The sequence below is a fragment of the Cololabis saira genome, chromosome 7, assembly GCF_033807715.1.
Source record: "Cololabis saira isolate AMF1-May2022 chromosome 7, fColSai1.1, whole genome shotgun sequence".
NCBI classification, from domain to species: Eukaryota; Metazoa; Chordata; class Actinopteri; order Beloniformes; family Belonidae; genus Cololabis; species Cololabis saira.
In genome coordinates, this window is record NC_084593.1 from 8448504 (window position 1) to 8471876 (window position 23373).

Here is a 23373-nt window from a genome sequence, read left to right on the forward strand (position 1 = left end):
ACAAACATGGCGGATCTGAGTCATTACAGTTTTGCAGTACAGGTGTAACTCATTTAATTGGTTTTTATTAATTCAGTTTAATTGGTGTAGTTTAGTAGTATTTAGTATCTTTTAGATCAGTGATTTGGCTCCAAAGACTGAATGTGGTGATAGATTTATAGTTACAAAGTTGGAGTTGAATTGGTATTTTCTTATCGTCATTTTTATCGTTATCGGGATAAATGCCAGAAATTATCGTGATACATTTTTTAGTCCATACCGCCCATCCCTAATCAGCACTGATGTTTCCTTTACAGATGTTTTAGAGTCCATGGTGGACACGGTTACCCCTGGACCCCTGAGAGAGGACAGCCTTCTTTCCTTTACTCTGATCTTTGAGTATTGATCCAGTATTGATCTTCAGCCTTGTCCCACACACACAGAGATTTCTCCACATCCTCTGAATCTGATGTGTGTTATAGCTGACGGGACATTCAAACCCCTCCGGGTACTTGTGGTTACTAACAATTATTTTTCCAGACGTGCTCCATCTTTTGTAAAGACGTGCTGCTGCCATCAAATTCAGAATAAGCAAATATTTTTCATGAAACGGTTCAAAAAGGACGTGAATTTTATGTTTCCTGTGTTCTGATCTGAATAAAATATGACTTTCTCAGATTTGAAAATGAATTCATTCTGTTTCCAACTGAGCACGTGTATTATATTTCAATTTTAATTTGTATTTTATCCGAAGCAGCCGACGAAAAGCAATAAAGTCGGGGAGGAATTCCTCTGCGCTTCCTGTGGGATGCTCTCTCTGGCGGGCCCCGTGTTTCTCTAAGTGATTTGGGTTTGAGGACTTTTTTGGGGAGAAATGAGCAGTGGAACGGGGGTTGAGGAGGTTGTTGTCTCCCCCGGGGGCTCGGGGAGGTTTCTCAGAAAGCGTTGCCAGTCCCGTCTGGCCCTCTTGTGGGCAGTAAATCAGGCTCTTGTGCCGGAGCGCTTCCGCACGGCATACCCCGGCTCCCTCCTGCTGGAAAGCCAATACGCCACGTACGCAGGGGCGGCGGGACCACCCAGGAGGCAGCTGGGGGTCGCACACAGACATACATGCACGGGAAAACAAATAAGCATGTGCTCCGCACCCCTCAACACATGCAGAGTTCGCGCCGTACACACGTGTGGACTCGTCCTCGCCGGTGTGTGGCACGAGGGGCCGCGGGGGCGCAGGAAACTCCCAACAAGTGTTGGTTTCGGCAGTTCCTCTCAGCGGGATCTGGATACCACAGAAAGCCCCGACTTCCTCCACGGAAACACAGAAAAACAAGCCTCCAGTCTGGCCGGGCCTCGTGTTGGACGGGGGCTGCAGCCGCGTCGGGCAGGCCAAGAAAACATCAGGACGGCTTTGAAAAATCACATGTCAAATAAATAATACCCGAGGAACGGTGGTTTGGAGGGAAGGAGGTCGGGACGAAACAACACAAGCACTAAAATGTAATAACACGGTGTCAGTCATGTTTGTTGGTGGGACGACGCGGCCCTGGAGGCCGAACGGACGACTAGAGGACGGGTGACGGGTGAGGACGCTCGGGCCACGCAACACTGTCTTATAGCACTGCTGTGACGTATTTGATTGTGTGATCTAAACGAAGAAGAGGACACTAAAGATGTAGAACCTGGAGGAGATGATAGATGTGCTGCTGGGTCTGTGGCTTGTGATCGATATCAAGTTAAAAAATGAGAGTAAGGCTATGCCCACACGTAGCCGGGTATTTTTAAAACCGAATATTTCCCCCCTCCGTTTATAAAATAATTTGTATCCACATTACATTGTTTTAAAAAAAAAAAACCTACCACACATAACTGAAGATCTGCGTTTTCGACCACATTCATAAGCATTCCAAACCTGTAGATCATCTGTTCTTCCGGCCTTCGGGCCGGCCTCCCCGGGAGCCGCGTCCCCTTCTTGGTAACGAGTCCGAGTCCCCCCGTGTCCCACCACGGAGCTGCCGCGTTAACGACGCAGACCTACGCCGTACCCTACGCCGTAGGGTGCGCCGTAGGGTGCGCGTCGCCGCGTACCCTACGGCGTAGGCTCTGTGTCGGTGTAACGCAGTAAACGGTGAACAAGAGCAGAGACCATTTATTTAATAAATAGCTTGGAGGACAGATGGTGGATCATCTGTAGTTCTGGGTCGCACGTTAGACGTCAGAATCAGAGCAGATTTGTTGTTGTTTTGGCGCATAATGTGACGTTTGAAAACGCAAAACTCTGGTTGTGTGTCTACACGCATCTACATAAACAGAGTTTTCCAAAAGTTGTCCAAACGTAGGAAAATATCTTCGGTTTAGCAGATACCCGGCTACATGTGGACGGGGCCTAAAGCTTGAGTTATGGTTCTGCGTCAAATCGACACCGTGCACACACCGTCACCGTGACGCCGTCGTGAACCCTTCGGACTTCTCCATCACTCCATTTCGCCACAGTGCAGTACTCCCCATGACCGCTAATTCGCGATCTTTTCCTGAATGGTTTATCCAACTTTTTCCGGTCACAGTGCACTATCGTGCAAAAAAAAAAAAAAAAAAAAAAAAAAAAAAATCACACATACACGAAGAAAAGAGCGCTGAAAGTTCACGACTGCTTCAAACCGGAAACCAGAAATGCGTTGCTACCAAGTGAACCAATCACAGCCCTCTCCGTCTGCGTGTGGTCTGCGTCGCCTCGACGCGTAGTTACAATTTTCGGGAGGTGCACGTCAGTGACGGCGCAGGTGACGGTGTGTGGTCTGCGTCGACGCGTACCACACACCGTAGGCACGGCGTCGTTTTGACGCAGATCCATAACTTAAGCTTAAGAGAAGCTTAAAGCGGCAACGCTTTTACATTTTTTTTAGTTTGTTGTTTGTCCGTCGGTAGCCGTGAGCAGCTATGAAGTGACAGAGCTCCTGGTAGATCTGGTCGTTCCTTATCGCCCGTCTAGATCCTTTTTAATTCTCTCCTCAGCACCAGGTTCATGAACATCTGCACCTCAGAGTTGGATCACCAAACAGACATTTTTCGCTGCCATTGCTTATCGAATAAAATGAACAAGAAGCCGTTAGAGTTGCTCTTTCGCTGATGTCACATCCTGACTCAGACGTCTGACTCCAACCACCCGACCAATCAGTGGCCTGTAGTGTGATGACATCACAGCCCGACTCAGCCGCTTAGAACCTCGGCAGAATAGTTACAGAAAAAGTATCTACTCGGCACGTTAGACCCCTAGTGGGTACGAACCAAACCGAGTGGAGTCTAGCCGAGTAGGTACTATTGGAAAAGTAAGAAGTAAGAAAAACCTTATATGTGGTCTTGATTTGCAGCTTATTTATCAAGTGGGACCTTGGAGAGAGAATAGGTGTGCGTTTACTCGCCTGCTTCCTTGCAGACGGCTGCCAGGTCTGCTCCCACGTAGCCGTGAGCGGCGTCTGCCAGCCGGCTCAGCTCCTCAGCGGTGGCGTCACACGCCACCCGGCTCAGCTGCTTCTGCAGAATATCAGCCCGCTCGGCGCTGCTGGGGACGCCCACCTGCACCACAACCAGAGGTAGTAACGAGTTACATTTACTCTGTTACATTTACTTGAGTACGTTTTGGGAAATGTTGTACTTTTAGGAGTAGTTTTGAATCACTATACTTTTTACTTTTACTTGAGTAGATTTGTGAAGAAGAAACTGTTCCTCTTACTCCGCTACATTAGGCTACGTTGAGCTGTTACTTTTCTTTTATCCCTTTTATCTGCGTACGCGTCAATCTCATGACATCACTGGGTTATTCTTTGGGAAAAATGTTTGTTTTTGCATGTTTTGTCACATTTACACAGACTCAAACACACACAGAGTTTCTATGAGTTCATGTTTGTTCTAGTTCTGCCTGGTTAAAAAAGAAAAGTACAAAGGCTTGAAATTTTGTGCTACTTGTGCTTTTTTTTATTCTGTTATTTTATTTATTTTATTATTCATTAATGTACTTGAATTTACTTTAAGATTATTTTAATTTAGGCTATTTTTTATTATTTTTAATTTATTTTATTGATTTCATTTGCCTGAAGATGATTATTTTGTACTTTTGTCTGTTTGAATGGTTGTGTTAAAAAAATAAATCAGACGTTACTCAACAGTTACTCAGTACTTGAGTAGTTTTTTCACCAAGTACTTTTTTACTTTTACTCAAGTAATTATTTGGATGACTACTTTTTACTTCTACTTGAGTCATATTATTCTGAAGTAACAGTACTTTTACTTGAGTACAATTTTTGGCTACTCTACCCACAACACACCAGGATACATTCACACTCCGAGCGTTGTGTCCGTGCGGCCACAGACGTGGGGTTTCTCACCTCCAGCTCCTTGTCGAAGCGGCCCGGCCTGCGCAGCGCCGGGTCCAGCGCCTGCGGTCGGTTGGTGGCGCCCAGGACCAGCAGCTGGCCCGAATGACCCTCCTGGAAAAAAGATGGAAAGATGAAAAAGATCACGTCATTCCGGTTTAATCCCACTCCTGACGCAAGGAACGACGATGAAAGGATCGTGAAGAAATTGTTCATATATCTTCAATTCTGTCTCTGAACTTTTGTATAAAGACATAAATGAGGTGTTGTACAGAAAATAATGTGAGAAATGTGATGAGAAATGTTTTTGAGCTCAAGATCCCTTTTGGGATGTTGTTTTAATCAATATTAAATAACTAAAAACATGTTTTTCCTTTAAAGTTCATTAACTAAATTAAATCCCCAAATCCATCATGAAGTAAACATATACAGGACTGTCTCAGAAAATTAGAATATTGTGATAAAGTTCTTTATTTTCTGTAATGCAATTAAAAAAAATCAAAAATGTCATACATTCTGGATTCATTACAAATCTACTGAAATATTGCAAGCCTTTTATTATTTTAATATTGCTGATTATTGTTTACAGTTTAAGATTAAGATTCCCAGAATATTCAAATTTTTTGAGATAGGATATTTGAGTTTTCTTAAGCTGTAAGCCATGATCAGCAATATTAAAATAATAAAAGGCTTGCAATATTTCAGTTGATTTGTAATGAATCCAGAATGTATGACATTTTTTTTTTTATTTAATTGCATTACAGAAAATCACAATATTTTAATTTTCTGAGACAGTCCTGTAGAGTTTATATAACTTGATAAAATTGCACTTCTACTTCTATTTTGTTTTACAAACAAAATGTATTTTATACAAGAGACAATTGTTTATTCATGAAAATAAATTCAAACTGTTCTTATTCTAAATAACATAATTTTATTGACATTTCTCTCATCGTCTCTGCAGATATACCTGATTTATATTATAGGTTATTTATGGATTTAAGAGGAAAACTGGTGATGGCATTACGTCTTATTTATCAGTGAAAACAAGGAAATCCAGAAAAATATTTTATTAACGTCAATATTTCTTTTTCTACTCTTTTTTCAGATAAAGACAGTAAATACAGGAACCTTTCTCTGTTTTGAACCTGAAGAAACCTGAGAATACTAATTAATATCATTGCAAAGATGATGCTTGAGGAAGAAGTTGCACTAAATAAATCCCTTTGTTATGATGAACAATGGGTTTTCCAACTTTCTGTGAAATTTAAGTTGTGGTTTGTATCTTCTACAGTCAATTATTAAAGAATTAAGGGCCAAATAAATGGTCTAACGCTCATCGTGTCACTGTTCTTATCTTATTAAAGACTAACGGACTAAAGAAGACTGTTTCTGTTTATACTTTGGGATGAAACATTGGATAAATGAAGCTGTGAATTACATTTGAAGAAACTCAGCTGTAAATTCTGGACTGTATATAAAAGTAATAAAACTGGAAGGTTTGGTGTAACAGCGAACTGCAGAGGTGGAGACATCTGGCTCAAATTATTATAAAAACGACTTAAAGCCAACAGGAAAACAGCTGTAACCAAATGATAACGAATGAGAGTTTGCTGATGCTTCCCTCCTCCTTTCATTCACTGTTTTGGGGATAAAAATAATTATTTGCTCCAGTTTGCATGAATAAATAATAAAGATCCAACTACACAAACACCCAGGTGTAGAGGCCGTGCAGCTGAAACTCTTCTTCGGTGGTTTTTCTCCACTCAGTTCGTCTCCACGTCCGGTTGAAGTCGGTGACGACACGCCGGAATTATTGGACGAATTTTCCTTCAAGAAAAACAATCTTCTTCTAAGCTGCTTAAAGATTTAAAGAGCTACATGACTGCAGAGTTCAGTCATTTCAACGTGTTTCAAACTGGTCATATTTCAGCAGAGGTGTCAAGTAACAAAGTACAAATACTTCTTACCTTAAGTAGAAATTTTGGTTATCTATACTTCACTGGACTAATTATTTTTCAGACGACTTTTTACTTTTACTTCTTACATTTTCACGCAATTATCTGTACTTTTTACTCCTTACATTTTAAAAACAGCCTCGTTACTCTATTTCATTTCGGCCTTTAAAAAAAACTATCCAGTTAAATTGCTCCATCCGGATAGAGTGAATTTGGTTGTGGTTGTTTCAGATGTTCTTGTCCAGTTTTGTTCTTACATCCGTTCCCTCAGATTCCTGCAACTAAACTTGGATGTACATTCCAATAAAGGTTAGGATAAATGATAACATGCCTCTGAAGTTTGACTTTTTGCACCATTACAATACTTATAGGCAACTAGTCATCATATCTCCTGCTCTCTGAAACTCATGTTAATGCTCAATAGTACACATATATGGTTCTTTAATATATTTGCATTATACTAAGATGCATTCATTTTCAATGGCTTTTGTCCTTAATGGCTTTTTTCCCCCTTACATTACTTTTACTTTTATACTTTAAGTAGTTTTGAAACCAGTACTTTTATACTTTTACTTGAGTAAAAAACTTGAGTTGATACTTCAACTTCTACAGGAGTATTTTTAAACTCTAGTATCTATACTTCTACCTGAGTAATGAATGTGAATACTTTTGACACCAGTTAAAACGCCCGGTCGGCCTTCAAGAGTCTGCCATTCAGAGCTGCGATCAGTTCAAGGTGTTGTGACGCAGACGCAGTCGCAGTCAACTCTGTGCAAGTGAAGTTCATTAAGGTTTGGAGATCTGCGTGCACGTGCTGAGCAGTTTCTCAGTCCCGGTGCCGCTGCTGCGCTTGGCTCGGACCTGCGTTTCCTGGGGTGGTCTGCCTGCAAGATGAGCTTTCTCCTTCTTTCTTTTAATTATCCTCTTCCACATGTCAATACTGGAAGCGAGAAGTCAAACACAAATAAATGACGGATGAGGAGCAGGAAGTGCTTCTCCACACTCTGCAGAGCATTTGGTGCCGGTGACCTCGGATCTCCTGCTCTGGAAAACAGGCAGAAGCTGGGAGAGAGCCGGGAGAGAACTGGGAGCAGTACTCGAGTTGTAAAAAAAAAAAAAAAAATATCAGGGGGGATGGTGGATTTTATCATATGGGGACAGATAATTTGTGCTGATTACAAATAATATAATATATTACAAATAATAGCAGTGACCAAAACACCTGCAGAAATACTGCAGGAATGACATAGCAGCAGTTAAATGCAGCCTTCTGTAAGCTTTAAATATCCACTGGGCTTAGATCAAATACATCAAAACACAACAATAAAAAACACTTTTCTGAACTTATCAATATGACTCTGTCCTTCACAGGATAAGTAAAATGGATCACTGCAAAAACTCACAATCTTAACAAGAATATTTGTCTTATTTCTAGTTAAAATGCCTCATTTTAGTAAAAAAAAAATCTCATTACACTTAAAACAAGACTCATCACTGGAAAAAACAACAATTTTCACCTGTTTCAAGTAGATTTTCACTTAAAATCTGCCAGTGGAACAAGATTTTTTTGCTTGTAATGAGAAGATAAATCTTGTCCCACTGGCAGATTTTTCTACTTATTTCAAGTGAAAATGTACCTAAAACAGGTGAAAATTGTCAAATAAGTTATTTTTCTGGTGTTATTTTTCTGGTGATGACTCTAAATGTTGAAATAGCAGTAAAACCACATTCATTGATGAAATGACATAAGGGATGGAAAGGGGGGATGGCAGTTTTACAGGGGGGATGATTTGGACCGTTTTTATTTCAGGGGGGGAATGCCATCCCCCCTCATCCCCCCTCAATTCGAATACTGGCCGGGAGAGAGCAGAGAGAGAGAGCTGGCGGTCTGTGCAGCATCACCGCTCCACATGTGGGCTTCCTCCTGCAGTCGCACTTTAATAAAGTTATGGCAAATTGGCAGCTTATGTTAACTTCAGATCGCTGCTTTGCCAGAATGACTTTTTACGGATGTGTGTGAGTATGTGTGTGTGTATGTGTGTGTGTATTCGGGGGGTCTTTTTTTCTCATCAGAGCTCAGAGAAGACACGACACCCCAGAGATCCAGCCCACAGCGTGTGAAGTGCGTCCAGCGCGCAGAGATGGTTTTTCTGCATGACAATCTGTGTTTGTGATGAGGAATTCAGAGGGAGCCGTGTTCTCGGCGCGATGCTCGTCTCCTTCCAGTTATCCCTCTTTGATGCGACACAGAAGGCGTCCTCCTGAGATAGACAAAGACGCACGAGCATCCTCTCTCTGCCTAAAGGTGGAAACCATCTGAATCCTGGAGAGTTTCACTGCATTTCCACAAGAAACGGTGCTCAGCTGCTGCAGCACCGATGTTACAGTCACGTGCAAAAGTTAGAACTCTCTCAATCCTCTATGTGCAAAATCATAGTGGGTCTTAAATAAGGAAAAATAACTTATTTCCCAACTGTAAAAGCATTTATGTAACAAAAAGGAAGCTAAAAAGAACAAGAAAAGTAAATTTTACTTCAGAGGGCTTTAAGAGCCTAAGTTGCAGCCAGCTGCTGCAAATCATCAGCTCTTGGTGGACTATTTATCAGAAAGTGTACAAAAGTATCCTCTCTAGAAAAGGAGATGTTCTGGGAGCTTGCTGGGATGGAGCATTGAGGTGTGTGAGAGGTGAAACACCCAAACAGTGGGTGTGGAGGAGCATGAATTGCTGCACATCACTCAGGAAATGGTCATAAAGCTATTTCCTGACAGCTGATTTCATCTAATTCTAAAGTTCAACACGAGAAAGATGAGGGGAACGTATTCAAGACGGCTGCCGGTCTGCCCAGAAGTCGACGTCTAAGATCTGAGACCCCGCCTGCATCGCTGAGTGCGAACAAATCCACAGTGGCACGATCCGCAGAGGACTGAACAAGTACGGCTCGTCTGGAAGCGTTGCCCGGAGAAAGAACATGGAAGCTCGGCCGAGGTCTGTGAAACCACAAGACTCCAGGACCAACGTCCTGAGGTCGGAGGAGACGCATGACATGATCCGCAGAAGAGCTTGCAGTCTTTGAGTGGACGCTGAATTCTTCCATATTCAAACATAGTCAAGAAGCAAATGTGAGGCCTGTAGCACCCTATAATGTAACAATTTCACCCTATAATATAATCATTTCCTGAAAATTTAATAAAATTTGCACTTAACTCAATCGAAAATGTAATAAAATCCAATAATGTAATAACTTCACCAATAATGTAATAAAATATCCTGACTGATATTGTAATAACATTTTTACCGATAATGTAATACCTTATTACAATATTGGGAATTTATTACATTTTCAGGTGGGTCTTTTTTTTTTTTTTTTTTTTTTTTCAAAAACTGATAATGTAATACTTTTAGTCCAGATCCTACATTTTGTGTTTTAAGTATCTAAGAATGTTATATACACTGGATTTGAAACAACTGAATGACTATTGGGTTAAATTGTAGACTTGTAGACCATGTAATAAATTCCCAATAATGTATTACATTATTGGTAGAAATGTTATTACAATATCCGTTGGGATATTTTATTACATTATTGGGTTTTATTACATTTTCGATTGAGTTAAGTGCAAATTTTATTACAATTTCAGGCGTTATTACATTTTCAGGAAATTATTTCACTATAAAAGGTGCTACAAGGCCACCTGTCAGACAGCTAACCCGGGTCGATGCCGGGTCGATGCCACATGCCAGTGATCCCGAACGCACCAGGAAATCTAAATCAGAACGGCCTAAAAATAAAGGACCAGAGGTTCTGAAATGATCCGTTCTTCAAGGACCGGCTGCCCTGCAGGTTTTAGACGCTGCTCCGCTCCAACACACCTGCTTCAGGTTGTGGTTTCAGCTTCTCCATGACCAGCTGATACGGGGCCAGTGGTTTGGATCGAGGGTGAGCTGGAGCTGAGCAACATCTAGATCAGGGGTCGGCAACCCGCAGAGCCGCATGCGGCTCTTTAGCGCCGCCCTAGTGGCTCCTGGAGCTTTTTCAAAAATGTTTGACCTTTTTTTTCCTTTTTTTCTTCCCTTTTCCTTTCCTTTTTAATCTCGACATTTCGACTTTTTTCTCGACATTTCGACTTTTTTCTCAAAGTGCATAATGAAAATAAATCTCCCCCCAGGTATAACTAATATAGATACATGCAGCACGTGTTGCCTTGATTCTAAGGCTTATACAAGACTTTTCATTTTTTGCGGCTCCAGACATATTTGTTTTTTGGTCCAATATGGATCTAAAACATTTTGGGTTGCCGACCCCTGATCTAGAACATGCAGGACCAGGACTGAAGACCCCTGGTCCTGGTCCTGGTCCTGGTCCTGGTCCTGGTCCGCAGCTCAAACCCTCTGAAGGGACCTCAAGAGACTAGAAGCACCTTACTTTTTGATTTATTAAATAATGGCTGAAATTAGAACTTAGATTCAGCTAGCCTGATGTTACTGTGTTTTTGGGATGTTTTGCTCTTCTTCTGTTTCTCTGATGCTGATGTTTTCGGATGCTTGTGTTTTATTTTATGATGTGTGATATCTGATCACTTTTATCTAGGGATGCACCGAATGTTCTGTAACTGAAATTGTTCGGCCGAAAATAGCAAAAAAAACACTTTTGTTGTTCGGTGGAATAAGTGGGGAAAAAAACGAACAATTAATAACAGCGTGTGATGACTCACTTTATCTTTTTTATGTTGTGAAGCGTCATGAGATGACCTTTGTTATGATTTGACTCTATACAAATAAATTGAATTTAAATAAATAATGTTGTTCGTCCAAGGCACGTGCTCATTTAGCCCCGGCGTCCAGCAAAGGGCCGGCGCCGTGGTGGGGGGGAACTTACCGAGCCGATCCCGTCCATGAGCGTCAGCAGAGTGGCCACGACTCGCTTCTCCACCTCGTTCTGAGCTCCGTCTCGCTTCGGGCACAAAGCGTCCAGCTCATCGATGAAGATGATGGCCGGCTGCCTGTGGAAACCAGCCAGAGGGCAGAAACGTTTCCACATTTATCTAAAGATCTCTAACTGATGAACGCGTGTCGTTGGTCAGAGTGGAGCGAGCCTTTACCTCTGGGCTGCGTCAGTGAATATTTGTCTCAACCTTGCTTCGGTTTCACCGTAGAACCTGCAAAACATCCCACAAACACGCCGTCATCATCATCATCATCATCATCACCATCACCACCATCATCATCATCATCATCATCAGTGACGCCTGCCGTCTACTCCATCAATAAGCGACGTGATCGTACTTGCTCATGATCTCTGGGCCGTTGATGACGACCATGTGCGCTCCGACCTCGTTGGCGATGGCTCGTCCGATCATGGTCTTCCCCGTGCCCGGGGGCCCGTAGAGCAGGACTCCTCTGGGAGGGGGGATCCCTGGTGAGATGGATCAATCACTACGTTTACATGCAGTCAAAATTCAGGTTATTGCTAATATTCCGGTTACTGAAACATTCGGAATATTCCGTTTACATGGTAATTAATCATTCGGGATATCTGGATCAAACCAGCGACGCACGGAGAACATCATGACGCAATTCCGTTATTTCCGCTTCTTCTTCCTGTATCCAAATTCAAAACAAATGCTGCTTCGCGCAACTTTTCGCTCACCTTCTTTTAAATCTGGCTATCCCGGTACTTTCTACCGTCTAAAATGCAGAAATGTTCATATCCTTCATTCAATTTATAAAGTGATTAGTCACTTCACTGCTACAAGTTTTACATCTCATCTAAATGCGCATTTGTTTCTTCGTTATCTAAAAGGAGAACTGTATTTAAAGGACTTCTTTTGATTTTCTGTGGTCGGTTGTAATGAATGTGAAGAATGTAATGTTTTATTTATTGATGTTCTTCCCCAAAGTTAATCTAAGATTTGTACTTTAACTCTGTTGGAACAAAATTTATTGTTATATTTAATTGCAGTTCACATTATTACTGAAAGTAGATCCTTTTTACTGTGACTACGTTTACATGCAGTCAAAATTCTGGTTATTACTAATATTCCGGTTACTGAAACATTCGGAATATTCCGTTTACATGGTAATTAATCATTCAGGATATCTGGATCAAACCAGCGACGCACGGAGAACGTGATGACGCAAAATAATTTCCACTTCTTCTTCCTGTATCCAAATTCAAAACAATTGCTGCTTTGCGCAACTTTTCGCTCACCTTCTTGTAAATCTTCTATCCCGGTACTTTCTACCGTCTACAAATGCAGAAATGTTCATATCCTTCATTACATTTATGAAGTGATTAGTCTCCTCCTGGTCTTGTGTTTCTCCGTGTTTATAAGAACTTCCTGGACTCAAAAGACCAGAATTCCTTGTGAACAGAACATGCGCAGAAAACAAATTCATGTTTCGTTTGATGGGGATATTCCGTTAGGTGTTTACGTGACCCAATATTCGGGTTTTAAAAGGAGTAACCCAAGGGTCATATTCGGGTTTTTAAAAACCCGAATATGAGCAAATTCGGGTTATTCAAAGGGGTTATTGGTGTTTACATGGCCGTGCAAATTCGGGTTATTGCCAATATTCGGGTTTTAAAAGGGTTATTGATTGCATGTAAACACAGTCAATGTTTATGAATAAATCAAACATTTGTGAGGAATCCTGGACGCGTGCGCGGCCCGACCTACCGTAGCTGGAGAACAGCTCGGGGCGCGTCAGAGGAAGCTCGATGGTTTCTCTGATGACGTCCAACTGGTCGCTGAGTCCCCCGATCATGCCGTACGTGACCTTTGACTTCTGAGCGTCGGCATCTTTCTGCCCTGCTCTGCTCTGGAAACAGACCTTGGTGGAGGAGGAGAGGCGGTAGAAGGTGTCGCTGCTCAGGAAAGCAGCAGAGGGCGCTGTGGGCGGCTCAGGCTGCTCAGAGCTGAGGACGGGCTCCGGGCTGAGGGGATTCTATGGAGGTAGATTTGTGTCTTAATTATTCAAAAAGTTTAGTTTATTTATTTAGCAATATAAGACAAATTGAACAATGAATGTAAAAACATTGAAATAACATGCAAGGAAAGGAAGAAGCCTGGTGGCTTATATAGAATCCTCTCGATATATGAATAAAAGACTAAACAAAAGCCACACAAGGGGGAGTAAAAAAAACAAAAAAAAACAAAAAGCACAAAAGAAAATGTAACTCAGATTAAATAATAAACACTATAAAGATGAAACAATAAGAAAGTTCTTTAAATGTTTTTTTTTTTAATATTGGCAAGGATGGTGATGATTTAAGAGATTTATTGAGTGAATTCCTCTGAAAGTGATGAAAGATTCATGTTTACGTCTTCTACAAAACGGTAAATTAAAATCATCTTTGTGCCTTGTGGCATAAGAATGAATATCGGATTTAACACAAAAGAAATTATGAAAAGAAGAAGGAAGATCTTGTATATAATTTTTAAATTTGAACATAAATAAATATGTTTGAAAAATGTTAATTTTATTAACGGATAATAATGAATATTTGATGAAAAGGGGGGCAGATGGCTCATATCTGTTTGCATGTGATATCAAAAAAAAAAAAAAAAAAAAAAAAGGATTGCTTTTTGCACTAACGCAGCACAAACAAACGAGACCATTTTGGACAAAGTCGGGGGGCTGTAGACGTCGGTGTAGACACTTGTCACTCAAACATGCAAGTCTATGGGCTGACCAATGGGGAAGCATCCGCCCACTGCGGGACGTTTGTGCCAAAATGATTCAATCAAAAAAAAAAGAAGACTTTTTTCACTTGAATAAAAAAAAAAAAAAACACACTTCAAATCGAAAAAAAAAAATTCAATCCAAAAAAAAGTGTTCAATTGCAATTTTTTGGGTCTCAAATATTTTTTTGCATTCAAACACTTTTTTTCTTTGATTAAAAACGTTTTTTTTTATTGAAGTGATTTTTTTTCATTGAAAATATTTTTTTCTTTTTGAAGCAACTTCTTTTTTGATTAACCCTCCTGTTATGTTCGTTTTCTCAGGTACAGCAATGCTGTTCCCGGGTCAATTTGACCCGGTGCATGTTTAAATACCCAAAAGATGTCAGAAACCAAAAAAATCCAAACAAACATTGTTAATATGTCATTACTAACTCCATTACTAACTATTCTATCAATATTTAGTGCAATGGTGTTCCTTGCCTCTGACAGGTAATGGTCCAATTATGATATGATTCACTCGTTTTTCATAAAAAATACATGTTTAAACTTTTTTTTTAATGTTTCACCACTTTATTACTTTTGAAAGACCAACATATAAAACACCATAGTTTGCATCACATGCTGCCCAGATTTTGATGCCATATTTAGCTGGTTTGGAAGGCATGTATTGCCTAAATGGGCAGCGACCTCTGAATGCCACCAGCCTTTCATCCACTGTGATATTAGGGCCTGGGTTATAGAGTAGTGGAAGTTGCTCTACCCACTTGTCCCACACTGTCCTAATAGCTGCCAGCTTGTCTCTCTCCCATCTACCAGCCCTTGTCTCTCGATTATCAAATCGGATTACTCCGGAGAAAATGTGAAAAGTCTCCAGAGACATTGTTGCTCGAAATATAGCCCTGCCTGTCTCAGCATCCCAAAGACTGGCTGTCGATTCATCCTTTGACTTATAGACCCCAGCCAGGATGAGGACCCCCAAATACGCATCGAAATGTGTTTTGTCCAGCTCCTTCCACTTCTCCCCCAACACATGCCTCCCTTCTAGATTGGTCATTTCCAGAATTATTTTCTTTATTGAATCTGGCATGACCAGCTCAAAAGCTGACTTGATGTCAGTCACACGAGTCACTGCCATCCTAGTGGGCCCTGGCACTGTCTTTATTATGTTTTCTTCAGACAGTTTCACCAGACGCACATTTGGGGATGACGACCACTGTATTTCACCATGAATGTCATGCTTGGAGGAATAGGAACAGCAATTCCCTCATCTGGTTCAAAATCATAATCATTAGAATCAGAATTCAGCTCGAGACAGTCTTCATCTTCAGACACATCCTCCTCTATTTCACTGTCATGATCAATGATGACTTCCAGAGCCTCTTGGACTGTCAACCTTTTGCTTCTGCTGCTCATTTTGTAAATGTCTGCCTGACAGAGTGTAATGTTGGTAGGATTCCCATGCAGAGAATCTTTTATATGTTTTGCCCCTCCCCTGTTGAGTGTCCAGTGAGTATGGGTGGAGTTTTCCCGCGAGAACATCCAGCACCTGCACTTGCGTGTGCGTGTGTGTGTGTCTGTGTCTGTGTCTGTGTCTGTGTCTGTGTCTGTGTCTGTGTCTGTGTCTGTGTCTGTGTCTGTGTCTGTGTCTGTGTCTGTGTCTGTGTCTGTGTCTGTGTCTGTGTCTGTGTCTGTGTGTGTGTGTGTGTGTGTGTGTGTGTGTGTGTGTGTGTGTGTGTGTGTGTGTGTGTGTCTGTGTGTGTGTGTGAGAGAGATTGGGGTGAAACATGTCTCACAGTTGCAAAGAAAGAAATAGTCTGACATTTCTGACACCCTTTTACCTCCAGATTGACTGCCGGGTCAAACTGACCCGAACAGTATCTATGTTATATAAACATGCAGGGGGGGGTTGCAAATATGTGAGATGAACCATTTTCATATTATATGTTGATTACACTAATTAAGGCAAGCAGAAGAAGTTTCATACTGAAAAAATACTTTTAACTATTTTTCCCAGATCTTCAAACTTTAAAACGGGTCAATTTGACCCGGAACATAACAGGAGGGTTAAATGATAAAGACACAAATGTCCTACCAATAATATGGCCCAAACACAAAAAAACACTACTTCAATCAAAAAAAAAACTTCACTTCTATCAAAGAAAACATTTCCAATCAAAGAAAAACAGTGTTCAAATGCATTTTTTTTGAGTCTCAAATATTTTTTTGCATTCAAACACTTTTTTTCTTAGATTTTTTTTTAATTGAAAATATATATTTTTTTTTTTACCTTGTCTGCACACATATTAATGGTTGATACCATGCTGTTAAAAACCTAAGGCGCATATATATATATATATATATATATATATATATATATATATATATATATATATATATATATATATATATATATATATATATAAAAAGAAATAAATTAAAAAAAGGATTAAAAAAAAAAGAACAAAAGAAAATGTATTTTTTGATTGAAGCAATCTTTTTTTGGATCGAATAATTAAGACACAAATCTACCTCCATAGGATTCTGGGCGTCAGACGAAGCAGTGCAGGGAGGAGGGGATGAGGGGAGGAGGTGGAGGGGGTCCGGCCTGCGGGGGGTGCTGGCCACCGGACCGGGCCCTCCAGGCGTGCCTGGGGTCCCGTCGTGGCTGTCGTCCACAGTCAGGCTGCTGAACTGCAGCGAGAGGTCAGCGGATGTGGAGTCCAGCGCAGAGCTCGTCACAGACGACTCCTCCGGGTCTGGTCCCGCTCCCGGGGGACGGTCCGGTCTCCCGAGGGTGACGCCGTCCTCTCCTCTCACCGACTCCACTCTCAGACTGCAGGAGCGGCCGAAGTAGCTCAGAGGGAGAACATTCCCCGGCAGGACGATGTTCCCCGCTGAGGAAGGACAGACAAGGACACAAACGTTTTAAGGATTAATATTTAATGGGGTACTCATATTGTTGGGTCATGGCATCTTTGCAATGTAACAAAAAGTACAAAAGTATTCGTGATGATTCAATGTAGGAGCTTGTGTTGTACAGGACTGTCTCAGAAAATTAGAATATTGTGATTTTCTGTAATGCAATTACAAAAACAAAAATGTCATACATTCTGGATTCATTACAAATCAACTGAAATATTGCAAGCCTTTTATTATTTTAATATTGCTGATCATGGCTTACAGTTTAAGAAAACTCAAATATCTTATCCCAAAAAATTAGAATATTCTGGGAATCTTAATCTTAAACTGTAAGCCATGATCAGCAATATTAAAATAATAAAAGGCTTGCAATATTTCAGTTGATTTGTAATGAATCCAGAATATATGACTTTTTTTTTTTTTTATAAATTGCATTACAGAAAATAAAGAACTTTATCACACAATTCTAATTTTCTGAGACAGTCCTGTATGTTTTGTTGTTTATATGTTTTGTATGTGTGAATTGTTGTGTTTCTGTATATATTTGTGAATGAGTATTCTTTCTGTTTGGTTTGTATTGTGTTTACACTATATTGTCACTCATGAGAATATGAAGACCCCAGGAAGAATAGCTGCTGCTTTGCAAAAGCTAATGGGGATCTTAATAAAACAAACAAAAACAAACATTGGCACAGTCACAGTAAAAAGGATCTACTTTAATAATGTGAACTGCAATTAAATATAACAATTAATTTTGTTCCAACAGAGTTAAAGTGCACATCTTGGATTAACTTTGGGGAAAAACATCAATAAATAAATAAAACATTACATTCTTCGCATTCATTACAACCGACCACAGAAAATCAAAAAAAGTCCTTTAAATACAGTTTTCCTTTTAGATAATGAACAAACAAATGCGCATTTAGATGAGATGTAAAACTTGTAGCAGTGAAGTGATGACACAGACTTACCCAAAGACCTTAGAAAGAAGTTCTTGAACTCATCCGTCTCTAGTGTTTCATCCTTTGACCTAAAAAAAAAGACATTATAACCAGTTTAGAGACAAAGGTCCTCAACTTTTCATTATTGCCATTTGAGCTGCAGTTGCACGCTGTGTCCAGGAGATGGCGGTATTTACTTAGAAAAAAGAAAACCCAAGTTCCTAAAGTTGCTTTTAAAAGTACAGGACTGTCTCAGAAAATTAGAATATTGTCATAAAGTTCTTTATTTTCTGTAATGCAATTAAAAAAAACAAAAATGTCATACATTCTGGATTCATTATAAATCAACTGAAATATTGAAAGCCTTTTATTATTTTAATATTGCTTATCATGGCTTACAGTTTAAGAAAACTCTAATATCCTATCTCAAAATATTACAATATTTCAGTTGATTTGTAATGAATCCAGAATGTATGACATTTTTGTTTTTTTTTTTAAATTGCATTACAGAAAATAAAGAACTTTATCACAATATTCTAATTTTCTGAGACAGTCCTGTATGAGGCTATTACTTGTCATGGAGGATATTATGAGTGTCAATTTCACTTGCTTGTATTGTGATTCAACTTTTGTAAATGTTTTTTGTTTCAGGACTCGTGCTGTTTCATGATATGACAAAGTCGACCAGTCAAACCCTTTAAAAGATATTAGATACATTTTTAAACTGACCTACCAAATCGTGACACCGAACCCTTCATGACTACTACATTTACTGCAGAGGAGCTGCACTAGTCTTTGATTGTTTAGTTTATTTATTTATTTAGCAATATAAGACAAATTGAACAATAAATGTAAAAACATTGAAATAACATGCAAGGAAAGGAAGAAGCCTGGTGGTTTATATAGAATCCTTTGAATAAAAAACAAAAGCTACACAAGGGGGAGTAAAAAAAACAAAAAACACAAAAGAAAATGTAACTCAGATTAAATAATAAAAAGATGAAACAATAAGAAAGTTATTTAAATGTTTTTTTTTAATATTGGCAAGGATGGTGATGATTTAAGAGATTTATTGAGTGAATTCCACAAGTGGGGAAAGATTGATGTTTACATCTTCTACAAAACGGTAAATTAAAATCATCTTTGTGCCTTGTGGCATAAGAATGAATATCGGAATTAACACAAAAGAAATTAAGAAAAGAAGAAGGAAGATCTTGTATATAATTTTTAAATTTGAACATAAATAAACATGTTTGAAAAATATAAATTTTATTGATGGATAATAATGAATATTTAATGAAAAGGGGAGCAGATGGCTCATATGTTTGCATGTGATATCATTCTGAGTAACCTTTTGATGAATTATCAATAATTTATTAATATATGTTGAATGTGTCGAAGCCCAAACAATGTTGCAGTAATTAAGATGAGGGAAGATTAAGCTATAATAGAGTTAAATGAGAGGAAGGAAGAACAAAAGGACAAACTTTTCTCAAATGTATTGGATGTATGGATGGAAATGTATGGCTTGACTTCACAAAGCAGCTGAAAAAGGGTAAAATTACACAAGCGTTGGATTATTAACTCGAGATTCTTTCAGGAAATGAAAGCACAGATGAACGTCACCTGTTGGAGAGAACCACCTCTTCAGCCTGAAGCACCGGGCCCGTCAGCGGCTGCAGCGTCACACAGTCCCCTGGTTTCACTCTCAGGTTGTTCTGAGCAAACTTCTGCAGGCCGACCCTTCCCCCTGGAAACGCAGCGACGGGCCAGCCCAGGCACACCTGAAAGCAGAGGTGGGTAGTAACGAGTTACATTTACTCCGTTACATTTACTTGAGTAAGTTTTGGGAAATTTTGTACTTTTAGGAGTAGTTTTGAATCACTATACTTTTTACTTTTACTTGAGTAGATTTGTGAAGAAGAAACTGTTCCTCTTACTCCGCTACATTAGGCTACGTTGAGCTGTTACTTTTCTTTTATCCCCTTTATCCCCGTACGCGTCAATCTCATGACATCACTGAGTGATTATTTGGGAAAAATGTTTGTTTTTGCATGTTTTGTCACATTTACACAGACTCAAAAACTATGAGTTCATGTTTGTTCTAGTTCTGCCTGGTTAAAAAAGAAAAGTACAAAGGCTTGAAATTTTGTGCTACTTGTGCTTAATTTATTTTTTATTTATTATTTTATTTATTTTATTATTTATTAAAGTACTTAAATTTCATTTGCCTGAAATTATTATTTTGTACTTTTGTCTGTTTGAATGGTTGTGTTAAACAAATAAATCAGACGTTACTCAACAGTTACTCAGTACTTGAGTAGTTTTTTCACAAAGTACTTTTTTACTTTTACTCAAGTAATTATTTGGATGACTACTTTTTACTTCTACTTGAGTCATATTATTCTGAAGTAACAGTACTTTTACTTGAGTACAATTTTGGCTACTCTACCCAGCTCTGCCTGAAACACAGCGGAGCGATTCTTAACGCACGTCAGAGCTGCAAAAATCATCTACGGCGAGTCTAGAGGTCAAGGAGGTGACGTGTTAAGAAGATCTATACATCCTTCCATCATCTATACTCGCTTCATCCCGTTTGGGTTAAAGGCAAGGGATTCTGGGAAGATGACTCATTTAAAGGAGACATAGCATGACCCTTTTTAAAAGTTGAAATAACTTCTTGAGGTTTACATTAAACAGATAAAATGTGGTAAAATACCACAGAGATACCAAACAAAAACTTAGTTTTGGATCCTGTCTGTGCATTTGTGTTGATGACGGACAGTTTTAGGGGGCGGAGTCAGCCTCATCCAGACAAGAGTTGACCCGTATTGAGATCAATGACTTCCTGTGGCACAATAAATGCAGGATAACATGAACTAGTGCGAGGATCGGGATGGGGGAGGTGGGACTTTGTTTTTTTTCTTAAACCGTTATTTTAAGATTTTAAACACAGTCAGAACATTGAACATGAACAAAACAAAGTCTGGCATCAAGAAAATAAGCAGATACATTACAAGACATACATTGAATGAAGTCTGTAGGATATTGCATAGTAACATAAATATGACAGTAAGTTAAATTAAATAAAACTGAGTAAGACATTACACTTCTCCAAATATTCCTTCAATTATGTTACCATACCACCGTGTGTATACATTTTTTGTTCTGAATTTTTTTAATACATTAAAAGTAATTCTTGAAATCGATTTGAAAAACAGGAAAGAAAGGACGACCTTTGGAGAATTTAGTTTTATTTATGTGGAATAAGTTAATTAAATGTTGCATTTCCTATCTTTATTACTATAAAAATATATCTTTGGGATTCAAATTAATTGGTATGTTGGAATATGATGTGATGTAAGCTTCAATTTCTTTCCAAAGAATCCGGGAAAATTTACATTAAAAGAAAAGGTGCCTAATTGTTTCCACTTCGGTTTTACAAAATACACAATTAACACCATTATTGACACATTTTGAGACCAATCTGTTAGTAAGGTAAATGTTATGTATAATCTTATATTGAACTTCTTTGATATTATTGGAGATATAATTTATTTGGAAGGAGCCGTGTTATGTTTCAGTTAATGTCAGAGAGAGAGGAAGACCAAACTAATGTTCCTCTAGGTGTGATTTCCCTTTTCCTGAAGAAATAATTCCTGTAATGCTTATTATTACAGTGGTGATTCACCTTTTTCACCTGACCTTTTACCAGTTGTTAAATGCTGCTGGGAACAGCGTTAGGGGGAGGCGGATAACTCTGCATTGATCTGTTTGTGTGACGTCACAATGCCCTGCTAATCTGAATGGTTAATGAGTCTCAAGCACAGATTCATTTCTTCTTTCCTAAAATGTTCCATTTATAAAAGAAAAGTGAGGCAAAGGAAGGAAGATACCTCCTGTAGGCCGGCGGGGCTGGTCAGCAGGACCGGCCTCCCGATGCAAACGCCTGCCGACTTCATGGAGTTCAGGCCGAGTTGGGCTAAAGTGGATCTGCAGCATTTGGGCGTTTTGTCGTCAGCTGTGAGAATGAAAACAAATTAAAACATAAACATCAGTATTTTATATATATATATATATATATATATATATATATATATATATATATATATATATATATATATATATATATCCAATGTTACTGAAAAGGCAATCCCATGTTCTCTCAGGGTGCTCCTGATTAATGATGACTCTCAGTTAAATTTACATTACAAAGAAAAATAAATAAAAACGTCAAAATCATCCCCCCTTAAACTGCCATCCCCCCCTTTTCATCCCTTATGTCATTTCATCAATGAATGTGGTTTTACTGCTATTTCAACATTTAGAGTCATCGCCAGATAAATAACTTATTTGACAAATTTCACCTGTTTCAATTAAATTTTCACTTGAAATAAGTAGAAAAATCTGCCAGTGGGACAAGATTTATCTTCTCATTACAAGCAAAAAAATCTTGTTCCACTGGCAGATTTTTCTACTTATTTCAAGTGAAAATCTACTTGAAACAGGTGAAAATTGTTGTTTTTTCCAGTGATGAGTCTTGTTTTAAGTGTAATGAGATTTTTTTACTAAAATGAGACATTTTAAATAGAAATAAGACAAATATTCTTGTTAAGATTTCGAGTTTTTGCAGTGACCCATTTTACTTATCCTGTGAAGGACAGAGTCATATTGATGAGTTCAGAAAACTGTTTTTAATTGTTGTGTTTTGATGTATTTGATGTAAGCCCAGTGGATATTTAAAGCTTACAGAAGGCTGCATTTAACTGCTGCTATGTCATTCCTGCAGTATTTCTGCAGGTGTTTTAGTCACTGCTATTATTTGTAATATATTATATTATTTGTAATATGCACAAATTATCTGTCCCCATATGATAAAATCCACCACCTCCCCTGATTTTCTTTACAACTCGAGTACTGTGTACAGTCATGCAAATTCAATGCTACTTTAAACTTTAAATCAAAGCATTTTGTTTTTTCATATAAAATAAATACATGCCTATGCAGTTTAGAAGTTTTGGGGATGCCCCTTTTTTTTGGCGCCTGCGCTGCAGAAATCGGAGCATCTACTTTCAGCCCAAGTCTCACCTTTTACAGAGAAGTCGTTGACAGTGAAGGAGTTGCAGCTTCGGCCCTCGGAATCCTGCACGCCCGAGTTTTCTGCTTCACTGGTCCTCTTTGACTTGCTTTTATTCTTCTTTGAAGACATTTCAGCGGTATAAATATTGCCCACGTGAAAACGCAGACATGTGTAAACACGAAGCGGCGCTATAAACTTCCTGGTTAAAGTTCAAGCCCGCCCCCTGTTACCGTAAATCCTCTAGTATCCACGGCAGGAGATGTGCGGGGATTTAGGGTGTAACGTGTATAAACGAAACCAATTAGCCAGGCCTTATTGGTTTAACCAAATAGTGACCAAAGTTTGCCTTGAAATAAATTTGCGATACATTTAGATTAATTTGATCAGTTTATAGAAAACCAAAATATGTATGGTTCTATCTCATTAAAAGCATAATTATGGTACTT

At 39.1% G+C, this 23373-nt stretch overlaps 1 protein-coding gene across 1 annotated transcript in view; it reads right to left on the reverse strand.

Moving 5' to 3' along the window:
• The window catches only part of afg2a (AFG2 AAA ATPase homolog A), a 354383-nt gene extending 331281 nt beyond the window's left edge, over positions 1–23102 (reverse strand). Inside the window, 11 exon segments of the mRNA XM_061724760.1 lie at positions 3393–3546; positions 4356–4457; positions 11179–11302; positions 11402–11458; positions 11586–11715; positions 12980–13267; positions 16507–16881; positions 17878–17936; positions 19474–19631; positions 21744–21868; positions 22936–23102. Of these exon segments, the coding sequence (XP_061580744.1) occupies positions 3393–3546; positions 4356–4457; positions 11179–11302; positions 11402–11458; positions 11586–11715; positions 12980–13267; positions 16507–16881; positions 17878–17936; positions 19474–19631; positions 21744–21868; positions 22936–23056 (1693 nt within the window). The 5' untranslated portion in view covers positions 23057–23102.
• Between the last annotated feature and the right edge of the window lie 271 nt (positions 23103–23373).